This window comes from Scardinius erythrophthalmus, assembly GCF_964197995.2.
Source record: "Scardinius erythrophthalmus genome assembly, chromosome: 14".
Lineage (NCBI taxonomy): Eukaryota > Metazoa > Chordata > Actinopteri > Cypriniformes > Leuciscidae > Scardinius > Scardinius erythrophthalmus.
Window position 1 is genome coordinate 15,686,657 of NC_138234.1, and position 18,869 is coordinate 15,705,525.

The 18,869-nt window shown below is 36.4% G+C and overlaps 1 protein-coding gene across 2 annotated transcripts; it reads right to left on the reverse strand.

Moving 5' to 3' along the window:
- Positions 1–484: 484 nt before the first annotated feature.
- On the reverse strand, positions 485–17,614 carry LOC308701855 (uncharacterized protein). 2 transcript variants are annotated; one of them, XM_081384323.1, is made up of 4 exons: positions 17,442–17,614; positions 17,233–17,292; positions 4,080–4,247; positions 485–2,754 (listed from the first exon to the last, which is right to left on the reverse strand). In XM_081384323.1, the coding sequence occupies exons 3-4, from the start codon at positions 4,132–4,134 to the stop codon at positions 1,472–1,474; spliced, it is 1,338 nt and encodes a 445-aa protein (XP_081240449.1). In that variant the 5' UTR covers positions 4,135–4,247; positions 17,233–17,292; positions 17,442–17,614; the 3' UTR covers positions 485–1,471. The 2 variants fall into 2 exon arrangements, with proteins under 2 accessions (XP_081240449.1, XP_081240450.1); XM_081384324.1 differs by having other exon boundaries at positions 4,080–4,267; positions 17,442–17,612.
- Between the last annotated feature and the right edge of the window lie 1,255 nt (positions 17,615–18,869).

The following is an 18,869-nucleotide window of genomic DNA, read 5'->3' on the forward strand; positions in this document are numbered from 1 at the left end:
AACATCAAATACTCTGGAATAGAGAGAAGATGCAAATCCAACATTCAACATACAGCTCTCACTCTCAGCCTCACGGGCCAATCTGAAATACAGAAAAGGGCCCCGAACTTCCTGCTGCATTTCATTATATAGACAAACCTTTCACATGGAAACATGATTGACACCTTTTGGGGTTGTGTGACCATTTGCTTGAGAGACCACCTTCCTTTGTAAGTCAGTTATCCATAAACTCTTAAAAACTGATACCAAAATGATACCAAACATGAAAGATACTGTGATAATCAATTCACATTAAACTATACATTTTTTTGGGTGATTTACATGTGGTTTCAGCATGTGAGAGGGGGAGTGAGGAAGAGGGGGAGTTTAAATGCTCATTTCCAGAGAGGCCCTTTTGTTCTCTCATGGGTCTGGTCGCTGTTAGGGGTTAACAGTTTAGGACCCATGGACCAGATGTTTGAAAAGAAGACCCGGAGTCAGAATTATAAAAAAATTGAAGAAAAGTTTTACTGAAGATCAGTTTCATCAGCAGAAGTTCAGCTTCAAGACTCACACAGGAGTTCGTAGGCCGCCCCGCTTACAGTTACAAAGATCACAGCAGTTATACCATTTCCAAGGTCTAAGCTACGTCATTGCTTACAGGCAGAATGATTCTCATTGGCTAAGAAATTGATAAACATAGTAATTTTCCACATATATACAGATAGACTGAAGCATATATCCATAGATTATGCCGCTGACACTCGGACCCTGAAGTTAGGCACGTCGTGACCTTCCAGGTCGCAGATTTGGGATGCTGGGTGCCAGCATGTCCCGAACAACAACTCAGTCAATCTCCAATAATGCCAGTGGTTCCTTAACCTGTAAGCAAGAAGACTAACACACACACCGACACACATCTTTTCCAAGGTTGGATTTGGCCAGGCTCTAACTATAAACAGGAGTCTGATCTCAAAACATCAAGATAATGCGTTATTTCTCAAGGAAGGATACATTTTAGTCTAAGTAAGGCTTTAACAAAGAAATGGTCCCTTAAACTATTGGCTTCAATGACCCCTATGTGTTTTAACATGTTGAAGACCTTTCTCAAACACAAAACCAGTCCCTATTTAATTTCTGGAAGCTGGGATAAATAGGCAAGCACTGTTACTGCATTCAAATATCAAATACAGACATTAAAGAATACATGAAAAGAACATTTCAGTGATAATACTGGTAACTTCTATAACAAAGTAAAATCTCCAGAGAAGTCATTCAACTCATTTGATATTTAGAAGGAAAAATATTGATTAATACCTTGATGATAATCACTCATTACATATGCATTGAAGCAGCAGTGGATTCCAATCCACCCCCTTCATCGCACTTCAAGCATTTCCTAATTCCTCAATTCTTACATGAACTTTTATGTGGTTCTTCTGGGATAATGCAAAAAAAGCACTGTCTTTGTCCAGAATGACAATGTGAGTTCTTACATGTGTGGCTTGTCTCTATTATGTTTTTTCCTGTGAATATTAAGGCGTCCTTTTTGTGTGAAACCTTTCCCACACTGATCACACGTGTGCGGTTTCTCTCCAGTGTGGATCATCTCATGTTCTTTCAGATTTCTTGAAGAACGGAATCTCTTGTCACAGTGTGAACACTTGTAAGGTTTTTCTCCAGTGTGAATTATCTGGTGCCGTTTCACTGCATGATCTGTAATAAAGGTCTTCCCACAATCAAAGCACACATGATTCTTCACACCACTGTGTATTTTCTGGTGTGCTTTTAAATTTCTCGGCTGACTAAAACTCTTTCCACAAACAGAACATACGTGAGGCTTCTCCTCTGTGTGAAGTTTCAAGTGGTTCTTCATGGAAAATGATGAAAAATATGTTTTTCCGCACTGATCACAGTAAAATGGTCTTTCTCCAGAGTGAGAAAACAGATGTGATTTAAAATTGATGGCTTGTGTGAAACTCTTCCCACACTGATCACATGTGTACGGCTTCTCTCCAGTGTGGATTCTCATGTGATACTCAAGGTTTCTTTTGTATATGTAACTCTTCCCACATTGATCACATGTGTGCAGCCTCTCTCTAGTGTGGCTTTTCATGTGTTCCTTAAGGTGTCCTTTTTGTGTGAAACTCTTCCCACATTGATCACATGTGTGTGGCTTCTCTCCAGTGTGGATTTTCATGTGATCATTAAGGTGATGTTTGTATGAGAAACTCTTCCCGCACTGATCACATGTGTGTGGCTTCTCTCCAGTGTGGATTTTAATGTGATCATTAAGGTGCTCTTTTCGTGTGTAACTCTTCCCACACTGATCACATGTGTGTGGCCTCTGTCCAGTGTGGATTTTAATGTGATCATTAAGTTGATGTTTGTATGAGAAACTCTTTCCACACTGATCACATGTGTGTGGCTTCTCTCCAGTGTGGATTTTAATGTGATCATTAAGTTGATGTTTGTATGAGAAACTCTTCTCACACTGATCACATGTGTACAGCTTTTCTCCAGTGTGGATCTTCGTGTGTTTATCAAGGTTTCCTTTTCGTGTGAAACTCTCCCCACACTGATCACATGTGTACGGCTTCTCTCCAGTGTGGATCGTCATGTGAATTTGAAGACTTTTGTTGTTTGGGAATCTCTTTCCACAATGTAGGCAAGAATTTTTGGCACTACTCAAAGATTTTTCTCCAGTTTTGACATGATGTTGATTCTCCTCTCCTTTGCTCAGTGTTTCAATCTCCTTGTTCTGTTCCATTAAGTCTGAAATAATAATAAAAAGTTTGACATGTATATTGTTGTTGTTTAGTTCTTTCTTTTCAGGGAAATGACTTCAGAGATCTTTGAGTTTATTAATCAAACAAAGCCGAGTGCCTTTCTGTATAAACCAATGCGCGTGAACTCGACAATCGACTACTATGGACTTTGACCGAAAACAGGATGTAAATACAGGTATGTGCGCTGGCTGAAATAACATCATATTTATTAATATATTTCACATCTACTGCAGTCAGATTGACCCGAGTTCACTCCGAAGGAATCACTCACATGACCTGGGCACTTGTAATGACACATCAAGGATGTTAAGAGGCTAAAAGCAGGTTTAAATATTGCCCCATTGAAGTCAATAGGGTGCAAATTTTAAAAATAGAATAACTCGGTGTAGGCAACACCGATTTTTGTCGTTGTTCTCTGTATTGACAGCACTCCAAATGTACAATAAAATGAGCTCAATGTTAAAATTGACCGGAGTTCTCCTTTAAGCCCCCAAAAGTCAGACCAAAGTCACTCACAGAGGAAAAAATAGTGTACAAATATATAGCTAAATTACTCATTATCTGAATAATAAAATCTTCAACAGTATCCGAAAAAAAAATAATGAGGAATGGAAGACTAACATAACACCAGAACACAACTACAATACAATGGTACGATGAATTTTGAATATCAAAATGAAATCAATTATATGTCATTGGAACTTTCCATGAATTGGGCACATTGATTTTCAAGTTCTTATTTTAAAAAATAAATTATAGGCACAAATTCCATGTTTCCAACACAACCTCTCAGATATATTAGTTTTAACAAAAAAGCTTTTACACAAACTGTAGGTTTTTTTAATGCATTTATCAAAGCTGTTACCAAAATTTCAGAAAAATAACTTCTGGTTACTTATAACTTGTAAATTAAACAATGGAAAAACATTCACCAGTTAAATTAGGTTTTGCTTAATTTACACATTCAAAACTTTAGTAACACAGTTGCAAAAATTCTGAACCAGATGTAAAATAAATGTAAATAAAATAGCTCAGATAATATTTAGAAAAAACTTTTCACTTATAATTTTTTTTTTACAAAAGATTGCATGGATTTTTTCAGTTTCAGGCTCTAGATTTGACCCAGTTTAGTTTATCACGCTTGGAAGAGCCAGGACTTTTTTTTTTAAATAACGCTGATTGTATTTGTCTGAAAGAGGAATGTCTTGTACACCTAGGATGGCTTCAGGGTGAGTAAATCATGGACTAATTTTCATTTTTGGATGAACTATCCCCTTAATCATTAATGATGGATCAAGAATAAACACCAACCTCTTTGTTCTTTACTATCTTCATCTTTCAGTGTGCAGGGCTCTGGATCACTCATGTTCTCAATGTTCAGCTGTCTTCTTCACTTGATGGGAACATTCCAGCATTTATAGGCGAACTGCATGTGGGAGGAGCTTCACTGCTGAATTGCTGTGGGAGGAGCTTCGGGTTCTGTAGTAGGAACAGCAGATCTGCTAATATTTTTAAAACTGCATTACATTTTTTTGTTTATATTTTCATAGATGGATTGATAGTAACAAATTCATTCTATATATTTTTATTTTGTTTGTTGGTCGATTTAATATAAACTTTTTTATACTTTTATGTGTCATATGAACATATAAAAGAAATAGAAGAACCAAGTCTTCAAATTAGATAATTATTTAATTTCCAATTATAAAAGTTATGTAATAAAACAGAATAATATAAAATAATTAAACAGAAGCATAAACTGTTTCATGCAAAACTGAATTTGTTTATCACAAAATATAATGAAAAAAAATGCCGTTAAGAGATTTATATCATGTAGATTTCAAAAATGGTAATGGTGTAGTTTGTTTCATCTGTTGAAACCTATGAAACAAGCTTAAAGTGGCGGTTTACAGTGACATTATGCAGATGATTAAATACATCAGCATAATGAATGACTTGAAAACAGAAACTGTTAACAGTGGCACTCCTTAAACAAGCTAGAGGACCATCAGCACAGATCTCACTTTACTGTTTGAGTTAGAAACATTACTTTGAGTCAAGAAAACTACTGAAAGTGTATAAAACTGCTCTATAATTTTATTGTTTCTTACAATTTGTGATGAATAAAAACAGCAATACATCAGAGCAAATACAAATCACACTCGTCTTTATACAGTTTTTCTGCTTCCTGTCTGTGTGTGAGACAATAAAAAAAAAAAAAAACAGTGTATGGTAGGCATATGTCAATGGGCCTGTTAACACCTGATCACTTTGTGCATTTTCTTTGAATGGATAGTCCGATCACTCAGACCACATCAGGAAGTGGTCTGAGACTCATTCCAAATAAAACGAGACAAGTGTAAATGCATCTGGTTGTTGAAACCACATTTGTAAATTTTACTCCCAAAATCTAAAAAAATAAAATAAACGTGTGAGTATTAGACGACACGCTACTACAACACACATCAATGCAGATGTGTAGCCAACTATCTTTTCAGCAAGCTTTTAATAACCAGCCGCAATAAAATTGTGGTTTTGTATGACTACAGTAAAAAAGATGTTTACGATTTCACCATGACTAATGCAACTGATTAAACATTGTTAATAAAAAAAATTCTGTTGACAAAAATATGAGAGAAAATGAAAATTGCTAATTATTAATAATGCATCATCAAAATATACGATTGTTTCAAATGACCCAATCATAGTCAATAATGTCAAGATGAAGCTGAAGAGCAAAACTCAAGCACTTAGCAGATTAATTACCTCAACCAAATGCATCCTAGAGATTAATCAGACATCAATGTAATATTATAACTTACATCTGCACAAAATTATGTAAAAATGCATGTACAATTTACCAAGCAGTATATTGTTGTCAATTCTTTGTGCTTTAGCTTCCCATGTTACACACATTCAGCACAAGTTGCAGTGTTTTCAATTGCAGCAATTGATTTATGCTTTCTTTTTAGAGTATGCAGGTCCTCATGTCCACTCTAATTTAAGGGCTCCCTTTCGTGTGAAACTGATCCCACCCTGACCACTGTGGATTTTCAGGTGTCTGATCAGCCTTGATTATACTGGGAAACTGTTCCCGCAGTGATCACATGTGTGCGGATTCTCTCCAGTGTGGGTTTTCATTTGAATCCTAGGTTTCCTTTATGTGTGAAACTCTTCCCACATTGATCACATTCACAAGTCTTCTCTCCGGTGTGGATCCTCACATGTGTTTTCAGTTCACCTGACCAAATGAATCTCTTGTCACAGTGTGAACACTCGTAAGGTTTTTCTCCAGTGCGAATTCTCTGGTGCTGTTTGAGTTCAACATTTCTAATAAAGGTCTTCCCACTATACGCACATATAATCCTTCACACCGCGATGTATTTTCTGGTGTGATTTTAAATTACCCAGCCGCCTAAAACTCTTTCCACACAAAGAACATATGTGAGGCATCTCCTTTGTATGAACTTTCATGTGGCTCTTCAGGGCTGATGCAGAAATTAACAATTTTCCACACTGATCACAATAATATGGTCTTTCTCCTGAATGGCAACGTTGATGTAATTTAAGACTGTCTGAATATGCAAAACTCTTCTCGCACTGATCACATGTGTACAGCTTTTCTCCAGTGTGGATTCTCATGTGTTTCTTAAGGTTTCCTTTTCGTGCAAAACTCTTCCCGCACTGATCACATGCGTGCGGCTTCTCTCCAGTGTGGCTTTTCTTGTGTTCAGTAAGGGATCCTTTTTGCGTGAAACTCCTCCCACACTGATCACATGTGTGTGGCTTCTCTCCGGTGTGGATTTTTATGTGTTCAATAAGGGAACGTTTGTGTGTGAATCTCTTCCCGCACTGCTCACATACGTGTGGTTTCTCTCCGGTGTGGATTTTTATGTGATTAATAAGGGTTTCTTTGAGTGTGAAACTCTTCCCACATTGATCACATGTGTGCACTTTCTCTCCAGTGTGGATTTGCTTGTGTCTCAAAAGACTTACTTTTTGTGTGAAACGATTCCCACACTGGTCACATTTGTACCGCTTCTTTCCAGTGTGAACTTTCTTGTGATGGTTACGACTTTTTTTGCATAACTTTTTTTTCTTCCCACAATGAGGGCTGGTGAAAGATTTTTTTGTCAAAAAATTCCTTGCTGTTTGTGAGGAACTCGAAATTTTTTCTCCATTTTTCTCATCATGATGTTCCTTCTCTTCACTCAGTTCTTCACTCTCCTTGTTCTCTTCCTTTAGGTCTAATAGAAAAGTAAAAACATTCATTTTCATCCATCCCTCCATTCTCCAAACCATTTTTTTAACATTGGTTAGTGGGAACAAATCCCATGTTTTTGTAGTGAGAGCTATTAAATTAAATTAAAAACTCCATCTAACATAAACTTAACACAAAACAAAAAATACAATGGGTGCATAATTTTACAATTAGAATTAGCATTGGAAGAGACATGATTCTACAAAGAGATCTTATGAGTATGCGTGTGCATTTCTATATAAAATGTGGTTCTACCACATGTACATTAACTTACATTTTCACACACACTGAAACAAAGAATATTGAGATGTATTGACACTGACAGCACTAAAACAAATTATTATTATTTGCATGAACAAATTAGCAGATGTACAAATTCTTATTTATGAATATTACATTTTTGGCATTGGCACATTGATTCTATTGTATTTAATTCTCATATCAATGACGTTTTCAGTCGCATTTATTAAATGGAGTTTAATATGAATTTCACTTTTAAGGATTGCATAATGTTAAACAAGACTAACACTCTAAAACCTTAAAATAACATTTCTGTAAATGTTTAACCATTATTTATCATGTAATATTTATTTCTATATTATTTATTTATGTTCTCAGTAAACATCAAATCCGGTATAGCCTACATTATGAATTAAAATTTGGTGCCTCAAGAAGCTTTACAACACACTTTACGGCAGTGATGCACTGTAAACCCGAATAAGTTGGCAAAACTCAATACATTTAAGGCAATCAATTACCTCAAAATATTCTTAACTTTGAAACTTGTATATCAGTTTCAAATATTCAAAGTTTAAGTAAGCTGAACTTGCAGATATTTATTCTTTACTCCTACATTTTGCTTGTTCTTTGCGAGTACATTAATACATACATTTAACTTAAAAATTTCATGTAACCTCAATGTGAAAATTTTTTTTTACACTTGAGTTTGTCTAAATTAAAAGAAATAATTTCATAAAACTCAAAACGATTAAACAGTTCAGTTTACTTAAAATATATCAATTTTGTCAAGTCAAGTCAAGTCAACTTTATTTATATAGCGCTTTTCACAATACAGATTGTATCAAAGCAGCTTCACAGTATTAAATAAAATAGTACATCAGTGTATGTTTCTGGTGTAAAACATCCACGTTTGGTAATGCAGATCAATAGCACTGTTGAATCGATTAATCAAATTAAGTATCCCCAACTGAGCAAGCCAAAGGCAACAGTGGCAAGGAACCGAAAAACTCCATTAGGTGACCTAATGGAGAAAAAAAAAAACCTTGGGAGAACCCAGGCTCAGTCGGGGGCCAGTTCTCCTCTGGCGTTTATGAAGTAGAGACCGGATTTAACTGTAAGATTAAAGTATTATATGAATGCCTGGCTGAAGAGATGCGTCTTTAATCTAGTTTTAAACTGGGAGAGCGAATCTGAGCAACGAACAGTATCAGGAAGGCTATTCCAGAGTTTTGGTGCTAAATGTGAAAATGCTCTCCCTCCTTTGGTGGATCTGGATATCCTAGGTATGACCAGAAGCCTCGAATTTAGTGATCTTAAAGAGCGCGATGGATTATAGGGCGATAGAAGATCCGTTAAATAAACTGGAGCTAAGCCGTTTAGGGCTTTATAAGTCAGTAGCAATACCTTGTAATTAATACGGAACTTTATAGGTAACCAATGTAGTGATGATAAAATTGGTGTTATATGGTCAAACTTTCTTGATCTAGTAAGAACTCTAGCGGCGGCATTTTGGACTAACTGTAGATTGTTTATTGAGGATGCAGGACAACCAGCTAATAAAGCATTACAGTAATCTAGTCTCGAGGTCATGAATGCATGAACTAGCTTTTCTGCATCAGAAACAGATAGCATGTTACGTAATTTAGCAATATTTCTAAGGTGAAAAAAGGCTGTTTTTGTAACATATGAAATATGATTTTCAAAAGACAAGTTACAATCTAATATAACACCCAGGTCTTTTACTGTCGAGGATAAAGTAACAGGACACCCTACTATGTTAAAGTTGTATTGAAGGAGGTTTTGTGGGCGGTTTTTTGAACCGATAAGTATTACCTCTGTCTTATCTGGATTTAATAAAAGAAAATTGTACGTCATCCAATCTTTTATATCTTTAACACACTCTGTCAATTTGGATAATTTAGCGTTTTCATCCGGCCGTGATGAAATATATAGTTGAGTGTCATCAGCATAACAATGGAAACTAATTCCATGTTTCCTTATAATATTTCCAAGTGGCAGCATATATATTGAGAATAATAGAGGGCCTAACACAGATCCTTGCGGCACTCCATAGTTTACTGGAGTTATGATCGATTTTTCTCCGTTTAAATAGACAAAATGGTAGCGGTCAGATAGGTATGATCTGAACCAGCTTAATGCTTGTCCTTGAACACCGGTATAGTTTTGTAGCCGATCTAAGAGTATTGTGTGATCTATAGTATCGAACGCAGCACTAAGATCAAGTAAAACTAGTATTGAGATACAGCCTTGGTCAGAAGCTAAGAGTAAATCATTTGTGATTTTAACGAGCGCAGTTTCAGTGCTATGATGCGGCCTGAACCCAGACTGAAACTTTTCATAGGTGTCATTTTCTTGCAAGAAAGAGCCCAGTTGGGCAGACACAACTTTTTCTAATATTTTGGACATAAAAGGAAGATTTGAAATGGGTCTATAATTTGCTAGGTTATTTGGGTCTAATTGTGGTTTCTTAATTAGTGGTTTTATAACTGCCAATTTAAATGTTCTTGGAACATGACCTAAAGATAAAGACGAGTTAATAATATTGAGGAGAGGCTCTTCCACTATAGGTAACACTTCTTTCAATAGTTTAGTTGGTATGGGATCTAATAAACATGTTGTTGTTTTAGAGGAAATGATAAATTTATTTAACTCTTTTTGTTCTATAGTTGTAAAGCACTGTAATTGTTCTTGCGGGGTGATAATCGAGGCTGAATTATAAGGCCCGATTGAAGATTGAACGTTTACAATTGTGGATCTGATGTTTTCTATTTTCTCAGTGAAAAAATTCATGAAATCATTACTACTAAACTGTAACGGAATATTTTGTTCAGGTGACGCTTGTTTATTTGTTAGTCTAGCCACGGTGTTAAATAAGAACCTAGGATTGTTTTGGTTATTTTCTATTAGTTTGCGGAGATGCTCAGCCCTGGCCGCTTTTAGGGCCTTTTTATAGCGTGACGTACTGTCTTTCCAAGCGATTCTAAAAACCTCTAAATTAGTTTGTTTCCATTTACGCTCTAAATTACGGGTTTCTCTCTTTAGAACACGAGTAGTATTGTTGTACCATGGTGCTTTAATTTTCTCTCTGACCTTTTTTAGTCTCATAGGTGCAACAATATCCCATTTTCCAGAGAGAACGGTGCTCATAGTGCTGGTTAGTTCGTCTAGTTCATCTGTTTGTTTAGGTTCAGGCAGCAGCTGAGACCGATCCGATAAGCAATTTGAAAAATTATCTATGGTGGATGGAAGGATTGTTCTGCCTAATCGATAGCGCGGCGCAGCATGATATATTACCGGGGTACGTAATTTGCAAGTTACCATGTAATGGTCAGTTACATCATCACTTTGCGGAATGATATCTATATCGGTTGGATCGGTTCCATGTGATATAATTAAATCGAGTGTATGATTAAAACGATGAGTTGGTCCGGTAACGTTTTGCTTAACCCCAAAGGAGTTTAATAAGTCTATAAACGCAGCCCCTAACGTATCATTTTGATTATCTACGTGTATGTTAAAATCTCCAATAATTAATATTTTATCGACATTGACCAATAGATCTGAGAGAAAATTTGCAAATTCTTTTAGGAAATCAGCGTAAGGCCCTGGTGGTCTATATACGGTAGCCAAGGCTAAAGATAATAGGGATGTTTTTCTATCATCTAAGAGCGTAACATTTAGTACAAGTACTTCAAATGAAATAAACTTATAACCCGTTTTCTGAGTAACATTGAGAATATCTCTATAGATAGTTGCAATACCGCCGCCACGACCAATCAGACGGGGCTCGTGCTTATAGGAGTATCCTGATGGAGTAGACTCATTTAGACCGAAATAATCATTTGGTTTAAGCCAGGTTTCAGTAAGGCAAAGTACATCTATGCTATTATCTGTGACTATTTCATTTACAATAACTGCCTTAGGTGTGAGTGATCTAATGTTTAAAAGACCTAGCTTTAGAAATTGTTTTTGTTTACTAATAGCAACATTTTCTGTTTTAATAACAATTAGATTTTTCCTAGATCCTGCAGTAGATTTATTATTTGATCGCACTAAACGAGGAATAGACACAGTTTCTATGCAATGTTCTACACTAGTATTTATATCAGTTAATTTGGTGCAGCAGAGACTATGATTTGGACTTTTGGTTACTAGTCAAAAGGTATTTAACGTTTTGGAGATGTTATCTGACAGAAGATCCGATCCGAATCTGTTTGGGTGTAAGCCATCAGCACGGTATAGCCTAGGACGCTCCCAAAACAGATTCCAATTATTTACAAAGAGCAGTTTCTGCTCATTGCACCATGACGTTAACCATTCATTTAGCGCGAATAATCTACTAAACTTGTCATGTCCTAGATGGTACGTGGGAAGCGGTCCTGACACAATGATCGTTATATCAGGCGATGTGCTGCGTACCGTATCGATCAGATTCCTGAAGTCTTTCTTCAGAACTTCCGTCTGGCGCAGCCTGATGTCGTTCACTCCAGCGTGCAATACCAAAGTTCCGACGCGCTCGTTATCGTTCAGAATCTCGGGAACGCGAGCAGCGATTTCAGAAACACGAGCACCAGGAAAGCAGTGACTGTGCACCTTATTTTTACCTGATGTAGCATGGACGTGCCGAACAATGGAATCACCGATGATCACAGCATCGCGTTCTGTTTCGCGAAGAGCGGAGAAGCGGTTTTGTGTGGATAACTCGAAAACCGGGAGGGTCGGAGAGGGTCTTGGTCTAGACCTGACTCGCGTCTTCCGCTGCGGAAATATCCAGGCTTCGTGGTGGCGTGTTGGAGCCGGAGTGAACGAGACCATGGCTGATCGCGACCTTGGCGCTCGGAACCGATGCCGAGTAACGCACGGAGTAGACGAGGTCGGAGTCAGCCGGTTAGTAACATTAATCTCTGATTTGTGAGCATCAGCGCGTGATGTTTCAAGAGCTAAACGCCGGTCTCTCAGCTCGGCCTGTCTCACTAAAAGGTCGTGGATCTGTTTCTCAACAGCTTCCAGCTCAGACTGTACCGCGTGCAGCTCAAATGTGTCCTCACCTGCACCAAAAGGTAGACTACTTGCATCTGATATATTCGCCATTTTAACAGATGGACAGTAAGTTAGCAACGACACTACCAGTGATGCTATCAATTAATACTAATTTCTGACAAGCGTCTTAGATATAATCCGTCTTTTAAGTGGTACGGGTGTAGAGTAGACGCACGATAGGTGAAAAATGTTTGTAAGTGAGTGTTGAGAAGACGCGTTCAGCCGTGATCCCCGGGAGTAACCTATAAGAGTATCCAGCGTAGAATCACTAACAGGCTTGAGACACGTCTGCTCAACAGTCCGCGTTGTAACTATGAGGTTTGAGCAGTAGTGCTTCTCAGTGAGGAAAAGTAGAAAATGTTTGTTGTAAGTAAGTTTAAAGAGTAAAATCAAGAATTATAAATCAAATTGATAGAGTTCCAAAGACAACCACGCGTTCATTAACTGTGAACTTGAAAGAAAAAGAAAGTGCTGAATACTCATATAAGTTATTTTGACTGAACTAATTAGTTGAATTTAAGTTTGTCCTACTCAAACCAATTCATTATTTTGAGTGTTAGAGTTTACAGAAACGTTCATTGGCTCTCACCTACTTTGTAACAGATTGCACATTTCGCGTTTTGGTTGATGTATGTTTGAGAAATGTGCGCCTTCACAGAGTTAATCAGGATAAAATTTTCAACGATTAATAGCTTAAATTCTGCTCTGTGCCACATACAAAACTTAGAAAGGACTGCGTTGCAACATAACATGATTACTTTTGGAACCCCTTTTGATTTTTGCAATATATAAGTTATTGTGGTGCTGTTATGTTTTCTTTATAACTGTACATATTTTTAAAGTCCCCTGTAGTAAATAATTGTATCCCTTAAAACTCATCTTTGGTCACCAAAATTACAAATTTAAATGTTTATACCTATGAAAAAAATAATCTGCATGCCTTAAAATAGCTTGAATGTAACTATACTCCATTGCTTCATTTAGTATGCACAAAACCACAAATATGCTAATTAGCTCCGCCTCCACTCACTCACACCAGCACAGAGATCCACTAGGTCAACTTAACTGTAGTTAAATACTGGTTTAGGTCCGCCATGTATAATCCTGTTCACCATCTCAGAGTCATGCAGCTGCCTTCTAACAAGTGTTTACATTTAAATCTTGCCAAAATGTCCATATTGAATGTTTCCGCATCTATCCAAATGATTAAAAAAATGAATGTTTGTACCTTTAAATTAGACTTATTAATTCCTACATATTAACATTGAGACCAGGCTGGATTTTGACCCTTTCTACAAGTACGGTGGGAAGATAAGAAAATAATCAATAAAAAACATTGACTGCATTCATGTGTTCATGTGCAATTCAGTGTTACCAAAATTACTGTAAGAAAACACCTCCTATAACTATGATTAACTTATATAATTTAAGAAAGAAATTAGTTAAATAGTATCTATAAATTTATGCTAGAAAAAAAAAACTTATAAAAAGAAATGTAAAATAAACAGCTCAGATAAAAATTTGTCTAACCTCTTGCTGTTGACAATATGAACGTTTCTCAAACCCCCTTTCACTTAAAATTTATTGAAAACAAAAAGATCCAGATTGTTCCCTGTCCTGATTGTTGTTGGCTACCTTAATAATATATGTTACAGCTTGTGTGACTGCTTTAAGTTTTATAATCTTAATGTTCTTCAGCATCATTAATAAAGAATCAAGAATAAACACCAACCTCTTTGTTTTTCAGTATCTCTAGGTTTCATTCTGCAGGATTCTGGATCACACCTGATGTTGTCGCTGTTCTACTTCACTTGAAGAGTGAAGACTGATGAAAATCTTCCAGCATTTATTGGTAAATTCTTGTGCAGGGAGCTTCACTGGTGAATTGTTTTAGGGGGAGAATTGCTGGAGGAGCAAATGCTTAACGCTCATTGCATCATTAAGTAGCAATTCACAGGTGATCTGAAAACATCAGCAAAATGAATGAGGTGAAACCAAGAAATGAACTGAAATGTTTAGGCATTACAGTAGCTGTTAAGAGTAACACATAACAACAGATCGTCCATCCATTGAATGAGCGTGTATGCCGGGTCAGCCAATCTGGGATGTCCGTTAAAATGAACTTTTGCAAATAACAATCGCGGTCCTGGACAGTGAGTGACCTTGCACATTAAGATAAAATCGGATTTTCTCCAGTCATTGTCAAAAAACAAGCTAACAAAACTTGCAAATTACGTTAGTGAAGCGGCCATAGGGATCATTCTGCCTCCACCTAAGCTCCGCCCACAAAAAAATGCCACCATGTTTACCAACTGAAAAGGGGTCTATTCTAGCGTTTAATTCTGAGGACTTGTTTGTCTGGTCTTGTCTATATAGGCGGCGCTAGGGAGGGGCGAGCAGGTGCTTCAGCACCCCCAAAAATAATTTCTGGAAGCAATTATATTCAGGCTGTATTCTATGGAAGCCCTGAAACACATTTTGAAGAAAAAAAAAAAGAAGAAAACTCATCTTGTTATTTCGAGATATTAAGTCGTTATACATAGTTCCCACAGGCCAATTAATGTCACGTGACCTCCCCGGAGATGCCATCTTTGAGGGCAAAAGCTGCTGTGTTTACAATGTTTTACCATACTGTCTATGAGTTTTACAAGCAAATTTTGAATATTTCTTTCCATTTATAATGTTACGAAAATCATGAAGAGACAAAGTGACAGAGATTATAAAGAGACTCTATTAACACAAGACAAAGAGAGGTGCAATGCGAAAATTTCAGTCATAAATGGTGTGGATCCGTATGCGCTAACAAAGGAAGCACTGAGCACTGATTATGCAGCTTTGCCTCAGATACAGTATTATCATGTGTGCCATTATCTGGTATTGGCTAAGAGTTTTAATATATGTGAGCAATTCCGAGCCTGGAAATATGTGCATGAATACGAATATACACGGTATGAAAATAAATAAAACTCGCGTGCAAATTAATTAATGTAATGCGGAACTACTTTATACGCGGGTTCTTTAGGGACATAATCTGAGATTGCCGTGCTGGAATGTGTGCGTGTGAGTGTGTGTGTGTGTGTGTGTGTGTGTGAGAGAGTGAGAGAGTCGCGGGCGCGATCGAACAGTGGAAACAATGTTGTTTTTGTATGTTTTTAATATCTCGTCATTTTGTTCATACAGGACATAATTCAAACTGCAAAGTGTTAACTTCTATTTGTGTACACTCGCAATAAAAAACAACAAATTCTTGCGTGTTTTGAGGGAGTTTCTTTCCTGTTTATCCTCGCCAGCCATAACCTCCGTCGTTGTTCTGACAAAAGCTTAGTCTTCTCACATTCATGAAGTCTAATGACGGGTATACTGTAAAATCCAAATTTAACTGAACCTCCGACACGATTTAAACATCCACTGACCCAGCAGGAGATCACCATTTTCACTTTTTATCACGAAATTAACTCGCTTCAGCTTCTTCTACTATTGTTCTGCCCACAGAAATGGCGCCGGGTCGGCAAATGCTAAAAAACTCAATTTAACTGAACCTCTGGCACGATTGGAACATCCATTGACCCAGCAGGAGATGACCATTTTCACTTTTTAATCACAAAATTTCCGTTTCAGCTTCTTCTTCTCATGTTCTGCATTGTAAGAATGTTGTGTTCTGCCCTCAAAAATGGCGCCGGGTCGGCAAATGCCCGTATGTTGTGACGTCATGTGGGAACTATGAATTTCAACATATCTTGTTATTTCCAAATAAGAAGTCGTTATTTCACCATAATAAGTCATTTCGACATAATATATGTTATTTCGACATAATAAGGGCACATTCTAATCTGCATTAAGCCACATTAAGTGTTCTTATAATGGTTTTCTATGGGAGGAAAATGCTTAACGTGTAATTAAACGTTGCGTTCATATTCTGGGCTCATCTGATTTTTTGTACATCATAGCCTACTTTATTATTGTCGTATCATAATGATTAATAAATGCACGCACAATTATCCGTGAACTTTATTTGAACAAATGCCTTTCAACTTGTGTGTGCAAAATTCTGAATTAATGTGCAGCAATTTGTACAAATAGAGAGTACAGGGGCCCCATGACAAAAAAAATCTAATTGGGCCCCCTCTGCGCAGCTGTTGTCACCACATCTCTAGGACCTAACTGTCCCATCAAAAGCATAACATAACTCTAATCAAAAGCTTGCAACTGTCTTGCTTCTTGTAGTTCAATACTAGTACTAGCACAATATTTACTAAAAGCCACCATAAAAATGTCATTAAGGCAGCCCTTTACAGTTTCAAATGTATTTTTATTGTAAAATTAATGACAGATTTAAAAAACAAACTAACAAAAAAAACGAAATATATATTAACTTTTTAATCAAAATAAATTAACATCATAATCTCAAAACAATGAAAACAGCAGATTTTTTTTTTTTGCCAACAACAAAATAAAGTTGACGAGTAAAACGTAATTTCCACATCAGGGTTATTATAGTGCTACAAAACTGATCAAGTGATCACTAAATCAATAGGTTTTGAGGTTTGGAATGATGGGGATAATAAAGTCTGTATCTATAGATGTCATTTAACAGCCAAAATTCAGTCTAAATGAACGCATCAAACTGGATTCTTGTAAAATGGTCTGTAACTTACATGCAGGTTGAGGTAAGCTACTCTTAACTGTTTCTAACTGCATCCAGTACAGACAGGAGGTTTTTTTTTTTTTTTTTTTTTTTTTTTTTTACGTCATAATGGTCATTATGTGAGAAAATAATTTGTCAATAATACATATTTCATTTACTTTTTTGTTATGGTAAAAAGAGCAAGAGACAGTCAGAGAACCCCACTCAAGACTCCCTGGAATGATGCTAAAGTCATTAACACAGTGTTGCTCACTCACCTTCTTCACTGGGACTGCGAGGGGTGCAGTTATGGGGAGACTCGTCTGTTGTTAAGTCTGCTAAAAGGGGCATGGACAATGATTTAATATTAATATCTTGCTAAACGTTTCACTGCACTGATTAAATGTTAAAGAAATGCAGGCTAACACTAGCCTGCAGCTAGCTAGCTTATTTCACATGGACAACTCACAGACTAAAGGCTACCCACCTTTCTTGGGGAAAAACTGGGTTACAGATTGACACCCTTTCTTTTGTCTTCCCTCTCTCTTTTTTCTCTTTCCTTTTTTGAAAAACAGATTTTCTTTTAACAATGCAGCATTGTGGTCTCTGTGTTTCTGGCGCATCGACTGACTGACTGACTGACTGTGTCTGCCTGTCTGCAAAAGACCGCGCACGCTAAGGCAGGACCAAACCATTTCATTCAGATACAGGGGGGTGATCGGTCAATATGAATGTTTACTTTTTGGTCAATGGGGATATTTAACTTGTATGCCAAAATAAGTAAAAGACATCATTCATTTTATTATTATTTGAAATATACTCAACGATGATGGTTTATATAGTTTATAATATAACACAATTTTTAAATTAGTTTTTACTTATTTGTTCGGGCCCCTGTCAGTCAGGGGCCCTTGGAATTGTCCTAACTTTTCCCCCCTTATATGATGCCCATGAGAGAGTCTGTAGGCCTACTATACTGTTATAGCCATTAAAAAAGCGCATTTAGTTTCATATTTGTTAAAATGTTATTTTTTTCCATCTATGTTGATTATGAAAAGTGAACAGCACGAGTAAGATAGGATGCGCAATATATCGAGAGACATGGAGTGGGTCAGACATGATTTTGACCACTTCATTAAGTTTTGTTTTGTAGAAAGCCTTTCTTTAAAGTGAATTCCGTTTTGGATAAATTGTATCTTAATTTTAATCAATTTTTCATCAACCATTGCCTGGATTGAATAAATAAGAAGCAAATATAGCAGACAATATAAGTGCCCGCGCAGTCACTTGCATTGCACGTTAACTGGAGCGCATCTCATCCTAACTGAAAGTCATATGCCTCATAGACATGAGAAATACATCAAATACACAAAGTTTGAAATGTCTTTAAACGAAATAATTCAAAACGAAAAGAAATAGGCTACTCTCTGATTATGTAATCCATTATGTGCATTTCGCGTTCACTACGAATATGGCGATCATCAACTTCATCTTTGCAGCCTGACACATAAAACACTAGTTTATTAATAAAAATCAATGCACGGGTCACCGGATTTACAAATGCACATCTTGCTTGTTGCACGCACACATACGAAATATTGAAATATTGAAATAACATTATTATTATTAACAATAAGTCTTTTAGAATATTTGATTGAATGTTGAATGTTGTGCTTGTTCAATTTAATAAAATTAAAACTTTAATTGTGATCATTAAAATATCACAATTAAAGATATATATATATATATATATATATATATATATATATATATATATATATATATATATATATATATATATATATATCACTATATATATATACAGTGCTATGCATAAGTGAATACACCCATGCTAAAGTTGACTAAAAAGAGGAATAAAAAATCATATTTTGGAAATTGAACTTCATGCCTTAAT